This window comes from Parasteatoda tepidariorum, chromosome 2, assembly GCF_043381705.1.
Source record: "Parasteatoda tepidariorum isolate YZ-2023 chromosome 2, CAS_Ptep_4.0, whole genome shotgun sequence".
NCBI lineage: Eukaryota > Metazoa > Arthropoda > Arachnida > Araneae > Theridiidae > Parasteatoda > Parasteatoda tepidariorum.
Genome location: NC_092205.1, coordinates 30,299,556 through 30,326,303, shown reverse-complemented (window position 1 = coordinate 30,326,303; position 26,748 = coordinate 30,299,556). Strand labels below are relative to the sequence as shown.

At 26.2% G+C, this 26,748-nt stretch overlaps 1 protein-coding gene across 2 annotated transcripts in view; it reads right to left on the bottom strand.

The window, feature by feature from the left end:
* The window catches only part of LOC107454963 (NADH dehydrogenase (ubiquinone) 75 kDa subunit), a 28,323-nt gene extending 4,849 nt beyond the window's left edge, over positions 1-23,474 (bottom strand). Inside the window, exons 1-16 of one of the 2 annotated variants that reach the window (XM_043040938.2) lie at positions 23,294-23,474; positions 20,253-20,323; positions 18,982-19,079; positions 17,957-18,064; positions 17,798-17,874; positions 16,540-16,621; positions 14,003-14,067; positions 12,276-12,539; positions 10,490-10,589; positions 8,232-8,381; positions 7,685-7,744; positions 6,268-6,353; positions 5,985-6,180; positions 4,180-4,242; positions 3,740-3,889; positions 858-1,011 (exon numbers count right to left, since the gene is read on the bottom strand). In XM_043040938.2, the coding sequence (XP_042896872.1) occupies positions 858-1,011; positions 3,740-3,889; positions 4,180-4,242; positions 5,985-6,180; positions 6,268-6,353; positions 7,685-7,744; positions 8,232-8,381; positions 10,490-10,589; positions 12,276-12,539; positions 14,003-14,067; positions 16,540-16,621; positions 17,798-17,874; positions 17,957-18,064; positions 18,982-19,079; positions 20,253-20,316 (1,717 nt within the window). In that variant the 5' untranslated portion in view covers positions 20,317-20,323; positions 23,294-23,474. Of the gene's footprint in view, positions 1-857; positions 1,012-3,739; positions 3,890-4,179; positions 4,243-5,984; positions 6,181-6,267; positions 6,354-7,684; positions 7,745-8,231; positions 8,382-10,489; positions 10,590-12,275; positions 12,540-14,002; positions 14,068-16,539; positions 16,622-17,797; positions 17,875-17,956; positions 18,065-18,981; positions 19,080-20,252; positions 20,324-23,240 lie in introns of both variants that reach the window. The other variant, XM_043040939.2, reaches the window with a different exon arrangement.
* Positions 23,475-26,748: the final 3,274 nt, after the last annotated feature.

The following is a 26,748-nucleotide window of genomic DNA, read 5'->3' as shown; positions in this document are numbered from 1 at the left end:
AAATGAAACTAATTAACTTCATATAGTCTTATCAATATTTAAAGATATTTTAGTGAAATGAGAAAAATACATAAAATTTAGAATATTCAGGAGTAATATTATACATATATATGCATATATACACACACATAAAAATAGAAATAAAAATAGGAAGCATATTTTAAGATCAATGTTTAATCAATAAGAATACCATTCAAAAATAAAATAAATATGATTTTATTTTCTTTCATAGTATTCATTTAACTGTATATGTTTGAGATTTATAATTCTTCTGATTCAATAAAGTTTAGAGTGTCGTGTTATGATTACTTTTACATATAACTTACAGACATTAAAGAAAAATTTAAAGTTGAAATAAATCAGTCAATGAACAATGGACTATTAAAAATTAAAAGAAAGTAAATAAAAAATTAACAATAATAAAAAAACGAAAATGAAAGAAAAGAAAAAGTTGATAATAACAGTCAGAAGTATTTTGAGTACAGTAGAACTTACTTATAACAAGACTGCAGTATTTGCAACAATGTTACAACCAACAAGTGTTCATAAAAAAATAAGCTTTGAAAAAAATCTTAAAAGTCTACATTTTACTAAATCATAAATATAGTTTTTACTAAATTTGTTTCTTATTATTTTTATTTTTTAATTTTGTACAGTACAGTATAAACAATTTGTAGAGTATAAATGATTTGTTTTGAATTTACGAATCGTCTCTTTGTTGTATTGTTATTGTTCTTTGGATAAGACTTGAAGCGAAAAAAGTATCCACCAATTTAGCCAATCCGAAAAAAAGAAAGAAATTAGCGAAATAAAGTAATAGACTGAAAGAGACACTAAATAAAAAAATTAATATCTACCTTGGTAAATAATAAAACAATCTTTGGGCAAATTTTCTTTTGAAATTACACCTTCATCAGCCCCAACAAGATACAATAATTTAGGCTGAATCTTTTCAATTTCATCAGGATTAGACTTGTAACCAATATCTAGCGCAGCAACTTGACTGGCAACCTAGGATATATCATCATATTTAAAATGAATATCAAAGAATTTATTAGTTAAACTATTTTATCAAATTCCTTAGAAAGATGTGGTATAATTAAAAAGAATGAACAATTTTCCAATGACCCTTAACACTGTTTCGAATGATATTACTAAGCTTTCTAGCAAGAAAAACACTTTTTTTTTTGGCATTAGTTTATGATGACAACCCAATACAGTTCGGAAATAGAAGTAAGCAATTTTTAACAGCATTAGTCGCTGCTATGTTGCCAGCATCAAAGCATAAGTCTAAATGGTCTTCCACATAGGAGCAAATTGAGAATTACATAAAGGGTAAATTGGGGAACTTGCTTAACTGAATCAATGCATATGCTTTATGAAATACTTAGGCTCAACTTACATAAAAAAAACCTACATTAAAAAACTAGTCTACCTTTAAAAAATACATAGTAGGGAATACAACAGTTTTGTTTAGGTAATTTTCAACATCCCAGTCATAGTTAATAACTCAACTAATTTCAAGACAGCAAACACCCAGGGTAAGAACATCACAGAATGTTGATCCTAGTCAGGGGATGTAATTGGCAAGTGAGCAAGTACTCAATGTTCAATTCTAATACCAAACTGACTATTAACTCTTTACTTGAGGTAACAACTGACTGCTACCAAGGTTACAGATGAATAAATTTAAATGTCTGAACGAGAAACCTTATTTAATTTGGTCAAGTAGTAAATAAACTTAAATTAATTATAAAAGTCTAATCAAAATGACCTTTGAAATCATTTCGGCTTTGTAGATTTATTTACATCAAGGATAATTCAAGTTGAAAACGAATTAATAACTATAAGTTTACATTAACCAATACACTTCACCACAAAAGCAATCTAGCTACTTTTTAAGCACATGAATAATGAAATCGAGATTTTTAACATACACTTGACCTTCGACCTTGCATATTCTTCAATGCATGAAAGGTAATCAGCTTTCAAATTAGTTAATTAAATAGTAGATTAACTGGCAGTGTTTTCTATTTTTATTCTTTATCAATCAATCAGAAAACATTAGATTTTTAAGTCAGTATAAATAAAAAAGATTATTTACTCATTACAATTATAAAATTTATTGCTTACAAAACATTCTTACCTAGAAAGTCAGAATCTAAGATTAAATTTAAGAATATGTTCTTTGATGAATATTACATGTTTTCTGCACATGTTTTAACTGAGTTTTCAGAGTAACTCCCCAGAAATGAACGCTTAAGGTATTTTAAGTGTAACCAGATAAAATATTAATTTAAGTAACATGTAAACTTTTAATCCTACAGCAAAGTATATCTCAACATTAACATAACAAGCCCAGCTAGATCAACAATATTAATTAGTACAAAAGGAAACTCATAAAAGAAACAAATTTCATAAGAAAATATTAAAATTTATAAAATTACATTCCCTCTATTCAAAATGACTTCATATTTACTTTGTTTTCAGGGAATAAAAATCAAACTAAATGAAAAGAGTGATATTGAGAATTTTCTGTGATTATTTTAACTCATTACTACAGAATAAGAATTATATTAAAATAATTAAGCTATGCATAAGCAAATTAATTAACTAGTTGAAGCAGGGTGGCATATTAATTTAATCTAAATTAATTTAATATAGAGTTAAAATGAGTATTGAACATATTTGCTAGTTGGAGCTTATTATAAATTTTTGAAAGAGGGAAATTTTTGCTATTTTTATTAGTTATTTGATTAATTATTTTCCACTCCCGCTTGTACTTTCTTTAAAACAAATTAGATAATAATAATTTTTAGCTAGTTTCATTTCAGCTAATTTTAATTTATAATCGCATAATCCCTTATTCTGATAATTTTTAGTTGCATCTTTGATCAACTAATTTTCTAATAAAATTATGCCAATTAAAGTGATGGTTGAATAACATATTTAAACAATTATAAGCCCTTAACAAAAAACTGTGTTCTCAGTTACTTTTAAATTTGATATTTTAACAATCATTAATTTCTGAATATTGAATTAAGGAACAATGACATAGCTTACAAATCACACTTAAGAGAAATTGGACCTGATATACTATATTGCATCATACATTGCTAGAATTTTTACATAATAAATATAATTTAATTAATAAGAAAGTCAATTCTGATAGAAACAATATTAATTATTTCATTGTGAGACATTATAAAGGGTTGACACAAACAAGAGTAAAATGTAATACATTCCCATGTTCAATTTTAACAAACATTTTAGGTTTTCATCTAAAATTTATTTAATAAAGTTATAAGCATTGTTCACATTATATATATTTGATAAGTAAGAAGTTTATTAAATAATAAATCATGAAAGACTTTTGAGGTTTTAGAAAATCAAAAGTACTCTTTAATATTCTTAAAAATAAAAATTAGCATGGATAATAAGTAATGCAACAAAAAGGAATTACACAATTTTATCAAGAAATTAAATAAAGTATTGATTCAAATCCAAAATTTAGTTTAAATCTATTGAACAATATTGATGAAACAATAATCTGTTGGCAAAAAAATTGTACCGGTAAACATTATAAAATTCTAGTTTAGGTGATAAAATAGCTTATAGAAAAAACAAAGAAAAGCTAATAGAAAAAACAAAGAAAAAGCGTATATAAAAAAACAAAGAAAATGCTTATAGAAAAAACAAAGAAAAAGCTTAGAAAAAAAAACAAAGAAAAATAACTTACTCGGTGCAAAATGTTAAGAGCTTTATGTCCATCTGCTTTTTGACACTGAAGTGAAATCTTTTGAACAAGTGCATGAATTGATGCTCCATCTGCTCTTTGGAGAACTTCACTGCCCAAAACAACAATAGGATTGCGAGCAGCTGAAAGTTTCTGAAAAATAACACAGGGGAAATAATTTAGAACAAAAAATATATAATCTAATTCAATTATTTGTATCCTTTGTCTAAAATTATTTTAAGGGGCAACTAACTTCTTAACAAAAACAAAGTATAGCAAAAATATTTTTCTAATGAATTCAACTTTTAAAGTAAGCTTTTTTAATAGTTACTACATACTTTAATGCAGAAAGATAATTTGAAAAATATTTTAGTTAATTATTAAATCAACTTCAGACTGCAACAAATTATTTAAATAAGGGAGTATGTAAAGAAGAATCTTACCTTAGAAAACTGGTGATTTCCTGATGCAATTTCTTTCAGTAGATTTGGTGAATCTCCTAAATGCTATAACATTCAAAATAAAGAATTATTAATTTTGATTTTCACATGTTTCTGCAAAAAAAAAAAATCTGTAAATTATATTAATTAAAAATATGTATACATATACAGAAAAACTTGGTTAAGCATACACTCTTGGGATCAAAAGAATTGCCCGCTTATGAGAGTTGCTCATTTACGAGAAGGGTACTTAAATAACGAAGTTTAACAACGTAAATTGTTTTTAAAATATTTTTAACGACATAGAACTAATTAAATGTAAAATAGCTCAAATTTATTTAAATAATAAAAAAAAATTTCTATACCAAAAGAAGATAATTTGATATAAATACATAATTCTAGGTGTAGCTACTGATAAATGAATTATTTCCCTATTAACACAGATATTCAAGTTAGTCATATGATACAAAACAGGAGCATTTAGTCTTCATTCGGTTTCATTCATTGGGTTCACACCCCTTAAAGCTTACCCATCACTTGATACAAAATGTGATAATACCTCCTAGAAAGTAAATCTCCCGCGATTCAAATAAAAAAAAGAAAGCAATGCAAACCTGTAAGACACAAGGTCTTATGAATATGATATATCCACAATTCATCAACTATCAAGGGTCTGAATAGATGTTTCATTTATATGAACATCTCAAAGACTACATTTCTGTTCTCTTTGTTTTTTAAACCCAGCTGTGTTAAATACAGTCTTCAAATTGATTAGAAGAAAGAAATTTCCAATAGAGAAGAAGCATTGAGAGCATTTAAGACGCAATTTCAGTTTTTAAGGTCTCATGTGTCGTCCAGATGTCACTGTCTGAATTATTTCACATGAGCAGTATCATTCTCTCTTTTCTTTACAAAGTTAAGGCAAGAAGAGATTGGTTCTTTAGTAGTGAAATAGATTAACAGTATTTTTAGTTATGGATAAGGCAAAAAATTTGCATGTTTTAAAAATGGAGTTTTTCAAAAAATTCCTTTTTATACATAAAATGCGAAAATTTCTTAGTACATTTTGTCAGTTTTGTGACATTAAGTAGCCAACAGGAATTAAGTAAATCATAAAACAACATAGACAACAAATTTTTAAAAAAATAGTTAACAATAACATTTAAAATCAATAAAATTAAAAAAGAAAAAAAAAACTTTTGAAAAGCATTTATTTTTAAGTGTGAAAATTCAGCATATAAAATTTAAATCTAAATTTAGAAAAACTCTAAAGCATTTAAGATTTAAAAAAAAATTAATATTAATCAGGATTATCACTGATTTATTTTAAAACAAATAGACAAAGAGGGTTTTACTTATAGTTCAGTATTTCTTTTAAAAAATGTTAAAAAAATGACCTAAAGAAGCTATCTAAACAAATGAAAATGTCATCAAAATCCAAAGATTATCTAGAAGGGATAAAACAGAAACTTAAAATAAATTCTAATAATTTGATTTAAAAAAAAAAGCATAAAATCAATTACAAGAAATTTCTTATCAAAATTCTCCGATAGTGAAAAATAAGTCACAAAGTTTAGGTTAAAAAATTTTCATATTTTTTTAACATACTTGCAATGGATCACTTACACTTAAAATTAAACATAAGTTAGCAACATTAAAATACAAGTGTTTCAGCTTAACATGATTTTCCCATGCATTTTACTTTTGTTTGCTATATGAGATATAAAGTGCTTGCATGTTCAAGCTTACATAAATAAACATATAAATAACAATATAAGGAAACAATTTTATCTAAAAAAGTTACTTACTTCATAATCATAAGTTAAATTAAGTTTTGGTCCAATAACAGCAACATCTAAATTATTATGAATCCAAGCTTTGCGAATGCGGGCATTGAACATGGGAGCTTCATACCTTGGATTTGTACCAATAAGCAAAATTAAATCTGCCTCTTCAACTCCGGATATCTTGCTGTTTAGTAAATAACTGCTTCTGATATCACAGCTGAAAAATGTTTTTGTTTAAAAGTACAATACTTTGTAACACATTTTCTTAACAAACAAATAAGCAATCTTAAAAATATATAAGTACCCAGATCCATCAGTTGGAAACTTTTCTTCAGTAAACAAATTCTCTGATCCTAATTTATTCAGAAAATCTTTAAGAGCAACCAGTGCCTAAAAAATGAAGGTAATTGAGAGGTTCAAGCTTAACATAAAACTTCAGTTAAAATTGTTTCATAAATTGTATAGCAAAATGCTTAAAATATTTCAAAATTAAGTTACATATGAACTTCAAAATCAACTTTTCGAGTTACCGTTTCTTGCAAAAAAAATTTCATACATAATAAATGCATAGCAATAAAAAATTGAATATACAAATTACAACTTATGTGGAGCTTCGTTATTAAATAGCATAATATGTGGAACCTTGTAGTAACATATTAGAAAAAAAATGATGTAAAAATAGTTAGTTTCATCCTTTTAGTCAAATCGCGCAAAACAAGATACTGTAGATATATTATTAATTGAGAAAAAATGCTAAACATATAAATAAAATGGCAAAAGCTGTAAGACGAATAAAAATGCCCAAATTATAATTGCAATATTTAATTAAAAAAAATTCCTCTTTGAAATATATTCAAAAAATAAACAAAATTTTCTATCTTAATCCTACGAAACTAAAATGAACTTTAAGTATACAAGGTTTTATATGCATTGATAGACATCTATATAATTATAATTATGTATTTTATAGCTCATAAACGGAATCTTAAAAATAAAAGCATTATGGAATTTTAATTGATATTAAACATTAAATACCTACAAAAAAATACATACTTATTTTATAATTATTATTTCAATAAGTGCACAGTTATTACACTTAGAATAAGAGTTTAGAAATATAGATTTTGGAAATTTCAAAGCAATTTTAGACCCTAACTTTCATGTCTAAAAATCCCTATCTTGGTAATAAATAAATGGAAATATTTGGCATACATTTTATCGAAGCAAGTTGCCAAGGACTTTTCTTCAATACCTACTGTATGCTAAATAACACAGAGGAAAGGTGGCTTACAGTTTACTTTGTAATAGAGCAACCAAATTATGCAGTGAGAAATTTATGGTCAAATATTCTAAGTGTTAATATTGTAAAACATAATATTTTCTGTTAATAAAAAAGATATAAGAAATAAAAGAATAGATTAAAACAAAGCAAAATAAAAACAAATCTCAATTGGAGTGGTAATAATAATAGTTAACAAAGCTTAGCACAAATTTCTTGATAAAGAAAGGGTAGGATATTATTAGCAAACTCAAAAGCGTTAGAAAACATTGCAAGAACATAAATAATGAGTTTGCAGCAAATATTTATTTCAATAAAATTTTATTTATTTTAAAATTAAACCTTATTTATTTGATCTTATAAAGAATGTATCATGATAAAATTAATCAGAATGATTGAAAAAATTTTTGTAACAGAATAAATTTAAACAGAGTTTACTTACTTCAGCATCCACTAATCCCCCAGCAACTCCAACTATTTTATCAGGAGAAACAGATCCGATCTAAATTAAATAAACAAGACATTTAAATTATTTATGTAAAAAATAAAAAAAAAACAAATAAACACACACAATTCATAATGCATTTTAATGGGAATAAATATTCAGATTAAACAAATTATAAACATTTAGAATAGAATTTGACCAATTTGGAAACATTATTATTTCTAGAAAAAAATAGGGAAAGCATAAAAACTAATTATATCCCTTAAAGCTGTTGAAGACTATAATACAATTTAAATATTTTTAAAATATCTCAACATGATCCTAGATCAACTGAGGTGATATTTATTTAAAGAAAAATAACTGGGGAAAAAATAGGAGATATCAACTTTCATAATATAACATTTATTTTCATGAGAGATTTGGGACTGATAAAGAACTCTTTACAAAATTTATTATAATTACCTCTCACAAAATATTTTACCTTTAAGAAAACGTCTGGAATAACTCTTGATAACATAATTATAACAGCATGAATTCCACATACCTGTTTTGAAACCTTAATCAATGCTTCTTCCCAATCACAGGCAGTTAAAGAACCAGATTCAGATTTGACCAAGGGCGTAACCAAGCGCTGAGCTTTCAGACCATCATAAGCAAATCTAGTCTTATCAGAAATCCATTCTTCATTCACTTCCTGAAAATGAGTAACAGATAAAAATCATTTGAAAATTTTATATTAAGAAGTATTGGGGATCATATTAATGATGTAAGAGCAATACAAGTAAAAAAAAAATCTTAGACAACTAAATTGACATTATACAGGTAGAGCACTTTGTCGATTTAGGAGTTAACCAGGTCATATTTTCCAGATTACAACAATCTCATATATTTTAAAAATCAAAAATCTAAATTTGTTGAAAATGTATGTTCATTCAAAGAAAGTATGTTGTCTATGCCTGATTTTGCAACTTAAAATATAATACACATTAATTAATTTCTACATTTAAGGCTTGATCCTAAAGTTATTCACATTTAGTCTGATCATTAAATTAAATGTTACGAAATTCTCTTTTTTTGCACACTGTACAAATAGTATATACATTTACATAAGTTGGTAACTTTCAAAAATTTTGGTTATTTCTTTTATATTTATAAATAATGAAAAAAATATAATAAAAAAATAAGTAGCAACACAATATTGAAACTTAAAATATTTCATCAAGTCATAAACAAGTTTTTTTTTTGCACAAAAATGAAATATTTTAATGTACAAAAACTTATTTCATTTGTTTAATATTATGTCATTAAAAACGTAACTTGAAAGAGACATATTCTAAAATACATCTATCTATATATTTGTCTATTTATACATTTATTATTTTTTTTTAAATTCTCTTATTTAACAGAGTATGTAACAGTACATTTTAACTAATCAGCACTCACAATTTTAGTTTATATCTGACAAGGCTAGTAAGCATTGGTACAATTTGCTGAATTTTAGGATCATTTAAGCTTTCATATTGCTAAGAACGTTGTATAACATAAACATTGATCGTGATTTCAATAATAATTCAGACAAGGTTATAGTTTTCAGTTTCCCTTTCAACTTTACAAAAAAATAGAAACAATAATAATAATTTTCTTGATGATTAATGTGACAATGCAAAATTTCCTTCTGAAAGAACACGAAGAATCTATATGTTGAACTATATGTACTATATATGAAACCTTTCAAATGATCATGAATAATCTAATTCGCTGAATTCAACCTCTCAGCGATTTCACAGCTTGTTATCTGTCGGTTTGCAACAATTAATGGCTTTATTGTGTCTTCATAAGCCTAAACTGGCATATTGCATCTCAATTTTGCAAACCAATTTTAAAACTGGTGTATTGTCATTACATTTTCGCCCTACACATCAGATAGTTTTATTTTTGCTTGAACAGCATTTTTACGTTTTTGATATAGAAAATGTGAGATACGCCAAAAATTGTGCTTTTCACTTCCTATATTGAAAGCACATCAAACAAAAATTACTGTGGAAAATCAATCAAACTTTTTCACAAGTAAGTCTTCCTATATCAGCTTTCAAAATTTTAAATGATTATACGACTTAGGTGTGGAAAAATAGAATTAAGTCTTCTATTGGGAAATTACTTTTAAAGAATCCAATATATTAGATAGTTTACTAATAATGCAAACTTATTAAAATTACCTAGATTAAATTGATTTTACTTTATATTTTAAAATTAGTTCAGAGGAAAATTTAACATAGATATTTATTTAGTGCACAGTTTACTTTTGAATTTGAATGCTCGATAACGCTAAAAAGAGTCGAACAAAAACAACCAAATGAATGAGTTAATTAAATTTTAATAGCTTTTTCTAAATTGCAATAATATAATTAAAAGCTAAGTTTTAAAAGATGTGATACACGCAATTAAAAATCATATCTTATTACTACTTCATACAGTGAGAATTTTATATAAATCATGTCATAAAATTTGAAAAAAATAAGACATGTTTTCACAACCAAAGCACAGAATGAAATTTTTGGCTCGTAACAAAAATAAGTAAATAAATAAAAAAACATAAGTCAAGCAGGTTTTTATTCAACACATTTACTGCGAAAATTTATAAACATGTACACTTATAAAAATAATTTCGAATTTAAATAATAAAAGTAATAAATCTAAATTTAAAAAAATTCCTAAAGGAAAAGAGGTGCAAACAAAATTTTTTTAATTTTCTTTACAAAAACTTTCTTATTTTCATTAACAGAGAAGAAAATATTCACAAACCTCATTCAAACGTGGTAAAATCCTCATAACTTCTCCTGTTCGTGTACTAACTATAATATTAGATCCAACAGCGTCTAAAACGTCAATAGATTCAGTTTTTCTATAAAAAAAATTATAATAATAAATACCTTTAAAATAAATTAGATTATATAATTGATCAAAACTTATTAAGTAGCAATAAACTATTATTTTCTAAAAAAAGAAAGAAAAAATGTGCTCTAGATATAAATAAATATGTAAAAAAAATATATATATATATGTATATAAATGACTAAAAAAATTACTTTTTTAAAACACTGAAAAAAAATCATATTAATTTAAAACTGAAACCACTATTAGATAGCAAAATGAGAAAACAAATGCCATACACTTAGCACACTAACATTTTGAAACTAAATTAATATTGACTTTCAATTACTATTTTTCTTTAATGGATGTCTGATACTAATTTAAACATAATGAATATCAACATCAACATCTGAAATAAGCATTTAGTGTACACAAAATATGTAATCAATAAATAAGATAAAATAATGAGATACTTAAGAATTTAGTTACTTTTAGGATTTAGGGAAGAGTCAATGTCAGTGTTTATAACTAAATGCAGGGTAAACCAAGCACAAAATGTAACTTTTTAATAACATCGATATTATAACAGTAAATAGAAAAATTAGGGACATTCAACATTAAAAAAAAAAGAACTACAAGGTTTTTTAGAACTGGGTAAATAAATCATAAAACCCTTTTTTTTTCCTTCCAGAAGTAAACAAATTTACAAATGCTCACATGAATAGAAAATTTTATTCAAGCAAAATTAAAGAAGATTTCTTAATCTTTTGGAAGTACACTACAGCTCACTAACTTGGAGCATTTTATTAGTTAGACTAAATTTTAGATAAAATTTTATTTGAATTGTACTGAATCATTTCTCACAGATGGTTTTGGCTTACAATATTACTATTTCTGATAATCAAATAAGACACCATAGTTTGGTCTCATGGCCTATTACAGTTTAACCTTGTTAATGTGAAATCACTTAAAATGAAATATCACTTTACATTTTTGGTTCAGGGAGCAAACAATATATTAATATTGAACTTCATATTTTAACATGAAATTTTAAAACTGATCATTGCTTAACACAAAAGGATATTGTGCGTGAAAACACAGATAAGGAAGTGAATAAAGAGTCAATTATTCTTTTTGAGTTATGCTATATCAATTTTCTTCTTTTGCTAGACATGAATTTGTTTTCTCCCTTAGCAGGTAGGAGAGTGAATGCCATTATGTGAGGTGAAAACTAGTCAAAAAGGGAGATACATCTTTTAACTTGATTATGTTAAAATATTTTTTCTTGAATTTTATAGCGAGATTTTAAATATCAGTGCTTGTTGGTGAAACAGGAATCATCGTCAGCAACAAAACCAAAGCAAAAAAAATTCAATTGATCATTAATAAAGCATAATAAACTGTTTTTAAGATTGATCATATAAGATGCTATCTGTTAACACGAAATAGTTATCATAGTATCACCAATTTTGTTTCAATGGGGATCAACTAATAAAGCATTGATCAATAGTAAAATACTTTTCTTTAGAGTTTTTGTTTCAGGGCAAAATACTGGAAAAATATTTTCAGTTTTTTTAGGATGAAGATTTCATACAGAATTTATAGATATTACGAAAACGTAAATCAAAAAATAAAAAAAAATCTAATTTAAGAGCAATAAAATATCAATACTGGATAAATAAAAATAGCAGTACTAGAACAAATTACAAAATTTTACCTAGTTTCCCATGGTCTAGCAGTAAAAGCATAAGGTTTTGATGTTAGTGCACCAACAGGACAGAGATCAATAATGTTGCCAGACAGCTCTGATTCCAGCATTTTTTCAACATAAGTACCTATTTGCATGTCACTTCCTCGACCAGTTGTACCTAACTCATCAACACCAGCCACCTCACTTCCAAACCGAACACATCTTGTGCAGTGAATGCATCTAGTCATAATTGTTTTGACAAGGGGTCCAATATCCTTATCCTCTACAGCCCTAAAAATAAAACAACACTTAGTAAAGCTTTCAAAGTTTTTAAATTAATAGGTAAATAATTAATTAAAAGAAAGAAAAAAATCAAAAAATAATTTTAAGATAGATTTGTGCAAACTTTAAGAATTGTAACTATTTAAAATAACATTTAAATTTAAAGATTTTTAAAGAAATAGTTCTTTTTAGTGTAACTGTTACTATTATGAAATAAATTGGTAGCTGCTTAAGTGCAGGTAAACACATTAATTTTAATTTTATTTTCTTCTAGCAATGCATTTACACACTTTTTACACTTTAAAGATCGCTTACCTAAACAATCATGCGATTTAAGCAGTAAGATAATTAAAAATTTCATTTTATTTTAATGAATAAAATTTTATTTCTGTTAAAAAAAAAAAAAAAACTAAAAGAGGGAGTTTTAGAAATTTAACAGAATTTTATGTGATTTAAATCAGCCTAATTTTATAAGAATTAAAATTGAATACATACCTTGGATCACTCATAAAAGAGTAATGTTATTTTATATTATAACCACTGTTGAACAGACAACCCATTTTTTGGGGTTTACAACTACTAATGTTCAACTGCGTAGCCTTGTAATTTTGAACCCAATCCAGATGACAAGGGAGCTCCCGGATCAAGGATATTGGGAGATATTTGTCTTCGTGAAAGACCTTTTGATGGAACTAGCTCGCATTTTCGTTACATGGAGAGGAAGACCACGAGAACCTCCCACGGTTAGCCTGATGGCTAAGGGACTCTAAGCAATGATCCATCTACCACTGAGGATATTTCACGTCAGCACTGTGGTGGATGCAAGCCGAATGCAGATTCATTTCCACGAACCCGGATTCGAACCCGGTTCACCTCATTGGAAGACAAACGCTCTATCCCCTGAGCCATCAAGGCTCAAAACAGAGTAATTTTGTTTTATATTTTATAACTGTCGTTGAACAGCAGACCCAATTTTTGGGTTTACGACTACTAATGCTCAACTCCGTAGCCTTGTAAATTTAAAAAAATACAGAAGACAAGTAAAGTCCTGGATCAGTTCCCCCAGAGGTATTGACTTGTTATGGTAACCAGAGAACTTTGCGACTCGACGGATATAACGTGCATCAGACACACGGAGAGTCTTTCGCCGGCAGGGATCAAACCCACGACCTCTTGGACATGGGCCCAGTGCCCTACCAGCCAGGCCCCACAAAAAAGTTATTGTGTATTGAAAAAGTTAAACTACTTTAGATATCATAATGTTAGCTCCAAAGAACTGGTCCCGATTTCTGTAAAATTTGTAGACCCCTGAATGTAAGATTTTGCTTATGAATTAACAGATGTCATAAACTGTTGAAACATCAAAACAAATCAATTTTGTTTGTTAAAAATTTATATTTAATTTAAAATGACCTCTGTGTCAAGTTAGAAATTTCTCTTATAAATTGTGAAATATAATTGAGGCACATTACCTTTTCCCAGTGTAATAAATGTCTTGAAATCTGCTGCGGTCACTTCCAAAAGCCATAGCTTCATCCTAAGAAAAAAAAATTATACCTTTACTATTAAGTAACATTACAGTAAATTTTAATATACAAAATACGAATTGAAAAATAAGTAAAAATAAAATTTCGACATGAACTTTGAAAATAAAGTTTTGGGATGTAGATTTCAGTATTTCTTATCATAATAAAATGTAATAAATTTACTAAACATAAAAAATAATGTACCTTGTACCAAGACCTTTGTAATAAAACTAATTAGTGATAAAAAAAAGTATGAAAGTATTGTTAAACAGAAAGTAAGTGTGAACAAGTATTGTGTTAGTCTCAGCACCATGTGCTACATTTAATTGAACTAAGAAAATATTAAAGATGAACCTTTAGGAATAAAACTTTTGCAATAATAATGCATCCTACACTCAATGTATGCTTGAATTAAATGTAGTAAAAGGTTATTATCAAACGAATGTTGAAAAAAAGAAGAAAACAATTTTTTAATTACTACTGCTCATAAGTGCAGTTGTACAATTATGGCAAAAAGGTAAGCCTTTCAATTATAACAGATGCCTGAGTTTGAGTCTGGACTTGAAACAAACCAATACCATAGGCTTGGTAAGGGAATGCTCCATTTACAAAAAGTTATTAGACTCTTCAATATTAATTTAAATATTTTTCTTCTAAAAAAAAGGGTCAGTGCCGCTATTTTAATATCATAACATTTTGTTAGATTCAACTATTAAGCCTAAAGACTTGTCAAGAATAAGGTCTGTAAAAACTATACAGGAAATGAGATAAAATAGAACAAATTTATTAACTAAAAATATAAAAAAATTTAAGTGCTGCTTAATGGGATGAAAAGCCTCAATTTTAACATAACAAAATAATGCTTTACAGCTAATTTTTCAAACAAAATTATTGATGTATCATATATCTCTAATAAATCAACAAATCAGAAAACATAGCATTTAAAAAATTTATAAATGGAATAATGGAAGGTTAATAAAAAGTTTTGACAAAATAAGAATAAACTACTACATAAAAATAAAAACTATTACAAAATAAAAATGACTTAGCAAAACAGATTATAAAAATCTCAAACACATAACTTTACAAAAAATAATTAGGATATAAAAGTGAAACCTCTCGGAAGCAAACAATGTCTGTTTCACAGTAAAATGGTCATTAATGGAGGTTGGTCGTTTTCAGGGGTTACCTCTATTAACTTCAAAATGCTATCGAGTGTACATGAGTTTGCGTAAGAGATTTTAACTTTGATTAGTGTCATTTTCCTGACGCGGAAAAAGTAACTTGTATTGGTATTGTGAAAACCCGATCAATGAATAAAATTTAGCGACAAAAAAATCTCCCCAACTGATAAAATTATATGTAAAAACAAATTTACCAATTATGAAAGATAGAACTATTTTAAATAAATTTTAAATAAATAACTATTTTAAATATATTTTGCTTAACTTTGCATTTAATTATATATCATAACGCTTATGTTGCTTTAAAAAATGAGAAGAGGTTTGCTTGTTTGAGATGCTTAGTTTTTTCAAAAATAATATTTTTTGTTATCTAATTTAACTTTCAACTCTAAAAATAAATCAATGATAGCATCGTCTTAAGTGCACTCTGACTGCAACATGGAATTTTCGATCTCCTTCAGATATCGTCAAAAAGAGCTCTCTAAATAAGAGCCACTCATTAATATTTTGAACACATTTGAATCTACTTATTTGTTTAGTTTATATTTTTTGTTTCAATATTTTTTCATGTTCTCTTATTTCCACATTTAGTGTTAAATTTTGCTTGGTCGCTGGGTGGGGGAGGTTTTGATGGTCTCTCCTAAAGGTTTTCTACAATATGGTCACTACACAGAGGTAGCTTTTCCTGGAGGTTTCACTGTAAATAAGCTGCATTGAAAAATTTAAATTGCGAGCACTTGACTGAAATTCTTGCAAATTTATAGATTTTAAGTTTTCTTTGTTAGTTTGTATACATTATAAAAAGTGTAACATAGAAATTTCTCAACAGTGTCGTTAATTTGGAACATCCTTGGTATTATAAAAGTACAACAGAAATTATTTAACAAAGAGTAGTTTAAGCAGAAAAATAATAAAAAGTGGAAAAGCGATGGTCTGGGGAAAAAAATATTGTGTTTAATTTAGAAATGAAATACCAACAAGTAAGAAATATTTTAAGTAGTTATAGAGCTATTTTTCTGAAGTAGCAAAGTTCTTGTAGTACTTTTCATTGCAATAATATTAAAATGTAACATTTTGTTAATATTTCAAAAAGAAAATGTTTGATACATTTTTGTAGAAGAGTTATTTTATCTCCTTAACTTAATAACGCTTAAATGTTATTAATAATCATTAATAATATGAAATAAATTTGAGTAAATTGTATTAATTTTTTAAAGCATTCCATATTTTAAGATAAATAAAAGTAATGTAATGTAAAATTATTATAAAATAATATCAAAACAAATAGTAAAAAATCACCTGCAAGTCACATTCACCTCCTTGATCACAAATGGGACAGTCCAGGGGATGATTTATCAAAAGAAATTCCATTACTCCCTCTCTGGAATATATTTTTATTTTATGAATTTCACATGGCATTTTATGTGAGAAAAATATATTTTAAATATTTATAATAAATATTTATAATAAATAAATAGTTTGTTTTATCCTAGCTAATAATCAGATTTTTTATCATTTCCTTTCAAAATTATGAGGGGAAAAAAACCCAATAAAAAGCATTGTAATAACAATTAAAACAAACTACTTAGCTTTTAAATTTAAAATAAAATTTGTAATTAAATTAGCAACCAATGATGAATATCACACCTTTTTAATACTTAATTGAAGAAAAATCTTAGTTCATACAAGAATTGCAATGGATTTTTAAAATCGTGTGAATAAGAATAGGGACGTATGGTTTCTAAACCATATCAATACAAATTGCACAGTGTAACTTGAATAAGGTAAATACAAAATCGATGCTTGATATTCTAACCGCGTGGGAATCATGATATGAGCGGATTCCCACACAGTTTCAAACGTCCAATATGAAGAAAGTCAGCCAAACTAAAAGAATCAATTGATGGATTTCTGTAAATTGGCAGAAGAATTACATATATGTCAGCATCTCGTTAGCGGGAATTATTGAAACTTTCAAAATGTGAATTTTAGATTGAGGAATTCTGTGAAAATTTTATTGGATTACAAGCTTTTGATTTGTGGAAGTCCAAGAATCAATGGTCTTGAGAGACGCGGAATTCCACGATATTCCCAGAAAAAATCATATGTCCTGCTTTGAATTTTTAGACCCAGATGAATAATAAGAAAAACCCGGAATTCTGGGATACCCCTGGAATACAATCACCCCTGGGATGGTTTTCTTGATTCAACCCTGGTTTAAATCCTTAAATAAATCCTTACAATAGCAACACTCTTGTTAACTTGTACATAGTACATAACACCACCACAGTGCTGATGTAAAAAATTTTGGGTTATACGTGGGATGTTTTCATGCCATTTAAGACATTTGAATTATTCCATTAAAAAGTTTAAAAGCCAGAGGAAAGTTAAACTCAATGTTTAATTCAAGAGTTCTCTTTTCTGGGTTAGGTTCTAAATCAGAAGGTTACAGAATTTGAACCTTAATCCCTACAAATTGAAAACAAATCAGCTACTCAACAACACTAGTGATAAAATAAAATAGTTGGTTAAAAAAATAGTTTTTTTTTAGACATACCTGGCTTTTTTCGTCATGTCGGAGTTGGTTTTAACTCTCCATCCGTTCATAACAGGCATAGCACAAGCGGCAACAGGCTATTCAAAACAGAAAAAAATGTAAATTTTAACATATTTATTACGATGAAACAAGTATTAGATGAAATCTAACATGGCTTACCTTGGGGGACTTCTCCACTTCAACTAAACACATTCTGCAATTTCCAGCAATGGAGAGTCTTTCATGATAACAAAAGCGAGGAATTTCTACACCAACCATAGCAGCTGCCTAAGGGAAAGAAAGTAGTCTGATAAAAGTAACAACACTATTTGAAATAGATAATTCTAAAATCTTTTGAATTCTTAGCTAATATATATTTTAAAAATACTTATATCAAACATTTAAATGTTTAAGGTATATATTATCAAAAAATATAGCAAAATCTATTAATTAAAAAATATGAATTACTTAGCTATCAACTTAAAAATGTTTAAAAAAAATTAAAAAAATTTTTGAAGTCTTTTTTTTTAATTATATAACATAACTATCTAATTAATCACCAAGTTCACTAAATTAAGTTAAATATATCAAACAAATAAGTAAAATACTAAACGTACATGATTTATTAAAAATTGAAATTAAAAGTCAAAACCAATTTTTATTAGATTGTTTTATTTTATGAAAACACAAGTTTCTTTTCTTCCTCTGAATTGCAATCTAAAAAATGGGAAATGTAGCAGTTTTTGTTTTTGCTATGCTTTTAAGATAAACTCTGCTAATAGTTAAGATAAAATTTTTCAAAAATATAGGCCATATGAAATAATTTCTTCAAAATGGATAACTTCTCCGCACTTTGAAAATGACTAAAGAAATTTTGGTAGCATCAAATAATTTGTTGATAGTTCTTTTTTTAGATAAAAGAAAAAATTACCCCAAAAAATTGACAGCAGAACAATAATATATAGAACAATAATTTATATTAACCAGTACAATAGGAAGTTTCACTGAAAAAAAAATTCCTAAAAAATTTAATATAAAGGAGCCTTTCATGATAAACATCAGACTTAACAGAATTAGGAATTCAACATCATTTAGGATTGTAAATAGAAAAAAAAAAGAAGTCAGAGATGAATCAATGATTTCAACACTAAACTTTTTACATAATTTTTTTCAAAGTAATATAGCAACAGAAGAATAATACATACTTGCAGTACAGTAGTACCAGGATCTACAAGGACAAGCTTGTCATCAATGAAAACTTCTAATTTCTTTGGTTTTGCTTGCACTGCAGTAACATTCTTGGCTAAAAAAATATGATGGAATTTGTAATGACAGTTGATTTTAAAAAAATTAATTAGGAAAAAATGTGATAATTTATTTAGAGAAAGAATAACAGAAAATATTTCCATTTGTATTTTACAAACAAAACCAATTTGAAAAATATAGCCAAATACTTTCATTGATTTAATGATTCATGACTATAAATTAATAATACAATAATTAGCTCTGTTTTCAGGGGTCTGTCTAGGTCTTTTCTGAAAGGTACCTATTTTGTGAAAATTTAGACATAATTTGTGAAAAATTAAAAATTATATTAAAAAATCAACACAAAATTATGGATTTATCGATTAAGGTATACAGAAATAAAATTTTAAGAAAAAGTATTTTGTGAAACTACCGTTTTTCCTAAAATTGAATTTGTGAAACTACCGTTTTTCCTAAAGTTGAATTTGTGAAGATACCGCTAAACGTTAGTAAATTCGGCCTGGACAGACCCCTGGTTTTATAATGTAATAATTAACTCTGCTTTTAAATAAACTTGCTATGAATATTGGAAATAAATACAAATTTAGGGCAATTACATATGCCAGGGGAGTTAAAATTCTCATAAATAAAAATAAATCATAAAAAGAAAAAAAGAGAGAATAATGACAGAAATAAATTAATATACAGAACATATTTTTAAAATAAATAAAAGAAAATTATCTACAATTTTGAGTCAAATTCATTAATTAATGATATTTTGGTTTAAAATATTGCCACACACTTTTAATTTGATGATTGCACTCAGAAACATTTTTTTTCTCCAATTATTTATGATTGCGCGACATTCTTTCTTTTTTCCAACTAACAGACAAAAAATATGTGTAATCTTTCAAGGTTTCACTTAATGAAGCTTTGTAGAACTTAATTTAATCATAATCAAATTATATACTATTGTATTTGACTACAAATCACAGATTGTATTCATAATTACAAATAGCATATTAATTTTCATAACCAAAGAATACTGAAAACATTTTTTACATAGTATGCTAAAAGTATTTTTCAATGGATTTTTTAATACAAATTATATTTTTACAAGCCAAATAATAAAATTATAAATTATTATTTTTTAGTTTTATATTGATATAAGATACTTATTGCCTCGTTACATTAACTAATAAACAACAGAAATTTATTTCTAAATACTTACCCCTTTGTATAAGCCAAGGTAGAAATGTTTTATGTAAGTTAGATTTCCAAAAAGGGTGTGACATTTTTTATCTAAAAAAATATACAAATCATTAAAAAAAATGTATAAATATAAACTATTTTCTAAAACATGCATTCATTGTTCAGCAGTTTGGAATAATATTTTAACATTAAACTTATTTCAATGGTAACAAATATTCTAAAATATAAGTTTCCCATAACCACAATATTTTACCTGAAGATTAAGATATTAACACAAAACTCTATCATTTAGCAGAACATGAAATAGAAAATAGTAAAAATAATTATTAAAAAAAAACGTTTTTTAATTCTAGATAAAATCAATTTAATTCCAGAAAAAAGAATGTTCAACAAAATAAGTTATAGACAAACATTTTGATTGCTTACCCCTTTTATAGAAATTATTTATCTATCAACGTAATTGAAGATTTCAGTTTAATTTTTAATATTAAAAATATCAAGAACTTTACATTTTACAGTATTCATCTGCCTAATTACTATCACAGACTATCCATATGCCTAGAAAAATACAGTATAACATTGGGTATCCAGGCCAGTATCGGACAATTGTGTTCATCTCATGACAAGAAACACGTTAAGAATTTTAAATTTCAAGGAAAATAAGGAAATTTGTGTAATGTAATATTATATTTTAAAAAAATCACTTTTAAAAACCGCAAGGAAATCTGAAACAATAATTATTGAAAAAAAACATGAAAATAGATTTCATCACTGTTAATCATGTAGTTAACTGTAGAATTGAAACCAAAAAAACAAAAAAAAACAATGTGGATTTATGACAGAATCTAACAAATTTTTTTAAAAAAATTTTCAGACCTAAAACTTTGATATTTCTACTGGCTTTAAAGTACAATATCTACAATTCTGTATTTTCTGAGATCAGGACTTTCCAAACTGCCAAGCATTCCAGAGTTTCAAAGATATTAGGTACTTTTTACACAATATAGATGACACTGGTCATTGCCATTAATTGAACATTAATAATAATCCCAAAACGAATAAGCCTTATTTTTCTTCAACTAGTTAAAGCATGTAAATTTTACTTGCAATAATCACTTAAGGTAGAATATAAATGTGAACCTCATTTTCAAATAACTGATATTTAGAATTTAAGATTTGTATTGAATTTAAGACATGTATGTATATTCGTTTTGGGAACAGGCACTTTTAAAAAGATGTGATTAAAATTTCCAAGTAATTGGACCACTATTATATAACCAGTGTTAGTCCTCATATCCTTAAATGTGATGTTAGGAAAAAAAAAATAATAAATTAGACAAAGTTTTAAAAGTAAATATTGTAAATTTTTATTTTTGAAAATATGCGTTCCATATCTAGAAACACTCATACACTGATTTATTTTTTAAAAAAAATTCTAAGAGACATAAACAAATTTTTAAACTGTTTGGAGGTAGTAATACATGCAAATTGTTAATTAAAAATAATTTCTTGAAATAGCAGAATATAAAAACATTTATGCTATTATAAAACTTAACATTATTTTAATTGCATTTCACTAATTTGTTAAAAATGCCCTTTAATAGTTTTCCTATCTGGTAAATTCACAAAGATGTGTAGATCTGCTTTTAATAATACTTCATCAATTCAGCTATTATCTTACATAAATGCATGAAAAATTTCCTCAATTTCTTGTTTTGTTTTTCAGTCAACTGGATTTAGCATTTGGAAAGAATATCTGCACCTACGATTAAAGGAAGGTAAATATTTTATTTACGTCGTAATAGAGCTGCACAATGGGCTATTGGAGACAGTCTCTGGAGCATCCCTGAGGATGATCCGAAGACATGCCACCACAATTTTGATCCTTAGCAAATAGAGGTAGGCTCCTCTACTTTGGTCAGATTTTGCATCTTATTATCATATAAGATATATTCAGTTCTTGATAATAGAGGTCAACTACACAAGTTTTGCAGAATATGTAATTTTTTGTCTTTTACATCTAGCTACTTTTATATTATTCTAATAAAAAATAACAAATCACAGCAGGATTTGATCTAAAAAATTTGGGGATATTTCCGTATCGTGATCTGTCACATCAACTACAATCGCCAAGCTGCCAAATAGATTTAAAACTTGCAAATTTTAAAAAAAAACAACAACATGTAGATGTTTGCCCAGGGGTGGCTATGAGTTACACCTTTCGAATTAGCCCCTTTCCGTGAGTTTTTTCTTTAGTTTCTCGCGGGCCACTGCCCGGAAGTTTCCAAGACTTGGTGATTATTCTGCCACAGATCATGATACGGAAATCTACCCAAAGTTTTCGTAAACAAGAAAGAAAAAAACGTTTATGAAAACCATGATTGCGGACAAATAATCATGATCTGATTATACCACAACCAATAATGAAATAAATTCTCAAAATCTAATGATGAGAAACAGTGCATAAATTTTCAAATTTACTTATTCTTCATAACACTTAATTATAAATTGTTTGTTATCAACTGAATAATGAATACTTTCCTTCACCTTTAAAATTTCAAGCAAGTATCAGAATTTGCGTATTGATAGGTAACGTTGGGGTTATATACTGAAGAATAATTTATCTTTAAATAGGGTCAAAAAGCATTAAGATTCAATTTAAAGAGAAACTATGCCTTTTTATCACATAAAACTGAAAATATCAAGAGTTCCAAAATGAATTGAGAATAGATTATCATGAATAATTGGATGCTTAATTGACATCCAATTTTCATTACATTTCAATTTTAGCTCAAATTTTAAAGACAAAATGATGTAAATAACCAAGAAACAAAAGAGGAGAAATGTAAAACTAAGCAGGCAAATTTTAGACTAAATACATTTAGAAAAAGTATTTAAATGTTTACAAAATAACATTAAGGAAATTTAAATAAGGTGTTATTTATGATTGACAAAATTAACGTAGCAAAATATAGAGTGTGGTTATTAAATGCTTATTGTAAATTACTTTAAAAATTATGTCAGCAAATCATTTAAAGAATAAGGATGCATAAATGTTACCAGATTTAATGTTTACGTTTCGGAATCAACAATCAAAACCTTCCATGAAGGTCTTGGGGGTTACAGTTATAAGGAAAAAAACCGCATTTATGAAAGGTAGAGTGAATGTAAAAATAATAAGCTTCCTAAACCCGCACTGTCTTGGCTGACCGCCCTCTTATAACCCTAAACTTTGGCGATCAGCTGAAATGGGTGATTGCCAAACGAAATCTATCGCCAACTGCTTGGATGCCCGCTTTTTGAACGTGATTGAAAATGGCGAAAATGTTTGAGCTGGAAAGATGTAACGAATACGCTAGGAAATACATATTTTTTACTACAATATTTTTATTCATGCAAAGTGATTTCTAGATACTGGACATTAGTATTGCANGAAAGTAGTCTGATAAAAGTAACAACACTATTTGAAATAGATAATTCTAAAATCTTTTGAATTCTTAGCTAATATATATTTTAAAAATACTTATATCAAACATTTAAATGTTTAAGGTATATATTATCAAAAAATATAGCAAAATCTATTAATTAAAAAATATGAATTACTTAGCTATCAACTTAAAAATGTTTAAAAAAAATTAAAAAAATTTTTGAAGTCTTTTTTTTTAATTATATAACATAACTATCTAATTAATCACCAAGTTCACTAAATTAAGTTAAATATATCAAACAAATAAGTAAAATACTAAACGTACATGATTTATTAAAAATTGAAATTAAAAGTCAAAACCAATTTTTATTAGATTGTTTTATTTTATGAAAACACAAGTTTCTTTTCTTCCTCTGAATTGCAATCTAAAAAATGGGAAATGTAGCAGTTTTTGTTTTTGCTATGCTTTTAAGATAAACTCTGCTAATAGTTAAGATAAAATTTTTCAAAAATATAGGCCATATGAAATAATTTCTTCAAAATGGATAACTTCTCCGCACTTTGAAAATGACTAAAGAAATTTTGGTAGCATCAAATAATTTGTTGATAGTTCTTTTTTTAGATAAAAGAAAAAATTACCCCAAAAAATTGACAGCAGAACAATAATATATAGAACAATAATTTATATTAACCAGTACAATAGGAAGTTTCACTGAAAAAAAAATTCCTAAAAAATTTAATATAAAGGAGCCTTTCATGATAAACATCAGACTTAACAGAATTAGGAATTCAACATCATTTAGGATTGTAAATAGAAAAAAAAAAGAAGTCAGAGATGAATCAATGATTTCAACACTAAACTTTTTACATAATTTTTTTCAAAGTAATATAGCAACAGAAGAACAAAACATACTTGCAGTACAGTAGTACCAGGATCTACAAGGACAAGCTTGTCATCAATGAAAACTTCTAATTTCTTTGGTTTTGCTTGCACTGCAGTAACATTCTTTGCTAAAAAAATATGATGCAATTTGTAATGAAGGTCGAGTTAAAAAAAGGAAGGCTTAATTAGAAATTTTTTTTAATAATTTACTTAGAGACAGAATAACAGAAAATATTTCCATTTGTATTTTACAAACAAAACCAATTTGAAAAATAGCCAAATAATTTTATTGAATTAATAATTCATGACTTAAATTAATAATACAATAATTAGCTCTGTTCTATAATATAATAATTAACTCTGCTTTTAAATAAACTTGCTATGAATATTAGAAATAAATACAAATTTAAAGCAATTTCATATTCCAGGAGAGATAAAATTCTCATAAATAAAAAAAAGAAGCATAAAATAGAAAAAAAGTAGAAAAATCACAGAAATAAATAATAATACATAGAACATATTTTTTAAAAAATAAGAAAACTATGTACCATTTTGAATCAAATTCATTAATTAATGATCTTTTTGTTTAAAATGTTGCCACACACTTTTAATTTGATGATTGCACTCAGAAACATATTTTTTTCCCCAATTATTTATGATTGCATGACATTTTTTTTTCTCAAACAAACAAAAAATATATGTTATCTTTCAAGGTTTTACGTAATGAAGCTTAGTAGAACTTAATTTAATCATAATCAAATTATATACTATTGTATTTGACTACAAATCCAAATTACACAATCCAAATTACATAATGTATTAATAATTACAAATAACATACTAATTTTCATAACCAAAGAATACTGAAAACATTTTTTACATAATATGCTAAAACTATTTTTCAATGGATTTTTTAATAAAGAATATATTTTTACAAGCCAAATAATAAAATTATAAATTATTATTTTTTAGTTTTATATTGATATGAGATACTTATTGCCTCGTTACATTAATTAGTAAATAACAGAAATTTATTTCTAAATATTTACCCCTTTGTATAAGCCAAGGTAGAAATGTTTTATGTAAGTTAGATTTCCAAAAAGGGTGTGACATTTTTTATCTGAAAAAATACACAAATCATTAAAACAAAATGTATAAATATAAACTATTTTCTAAAACATGCATTCATTGTTCAGAAGTTTGGAATAATATTTTAGCATTAAACTTATTTCAATGGTAACAAATATTCTAAAATATCAGTTTCACATAACCACAATATTTTGCTTGAAAATTAAGATATTAATACAAAACTCTATCATTTAGTAGAACATGCAATAGAAAATAGTAAAAACAATTAAAAATATTTTTTTTTTTTTTTTAAATTCTAGATAAAATCAATTTAGTTTCAGAAAAAAGAATGTTCAACAAATTAAGTTATAGACAAACATTTTGATTGCTTATCCTTTTTATAGAAATAATTAATCTATCAACGTAATTGAAGATTTCAGTTTAATTTTTACTATTAAAAATATCAAAAACTTTATATTTAACGGTATTTATCTACCTAATTACTATCACTGAGTATGTATATACCTAGAAAAATACAGTATAACATTGAAAGTCCAGGCCTCTAAGATTAGGACAATTTTGTTCAACTCATGACAAGAAACACATTAAGAATTTCAAATTTCAGGGAAAATGAGGAAATTTGTGTATTGTAATATTATATTTAAAAAAAATTATATTTAAAAAAAATCACTTTTAAAAACCACAAGGAAATCTGAAACAATAATTATTGAAAAAAACAACAACAAAAAGAAACACACACACACGAAAATAAATAGATTTAATCACAGTTAATCCTCTAGTTAACTGTAGAATTGAAACCAAACAAAAAAAAGAAAAAAAAAACAATGTTTATTCATGACAGAATCAAACATAATTTTTAAAAATTTTTTTTAGACCCAAAACTTTTGATATTTCTACTGGCTTTAAAGTACGATATCTACAATTCACTAGTTTCTGAAATCGGAACTTTCCAAACTGTCAAGCATTCCAGAGTTTCAAGGTACTTTTAACACAATATAGATAACACCGGTCATTGCCATTAATTAAACATTAATAATAATCCCAAAACGAATAAGCCTTATTTTTCGTGAACTAGTTACAGCTAGTAAATTTTATTTGTAATAATCTCTTAAGATA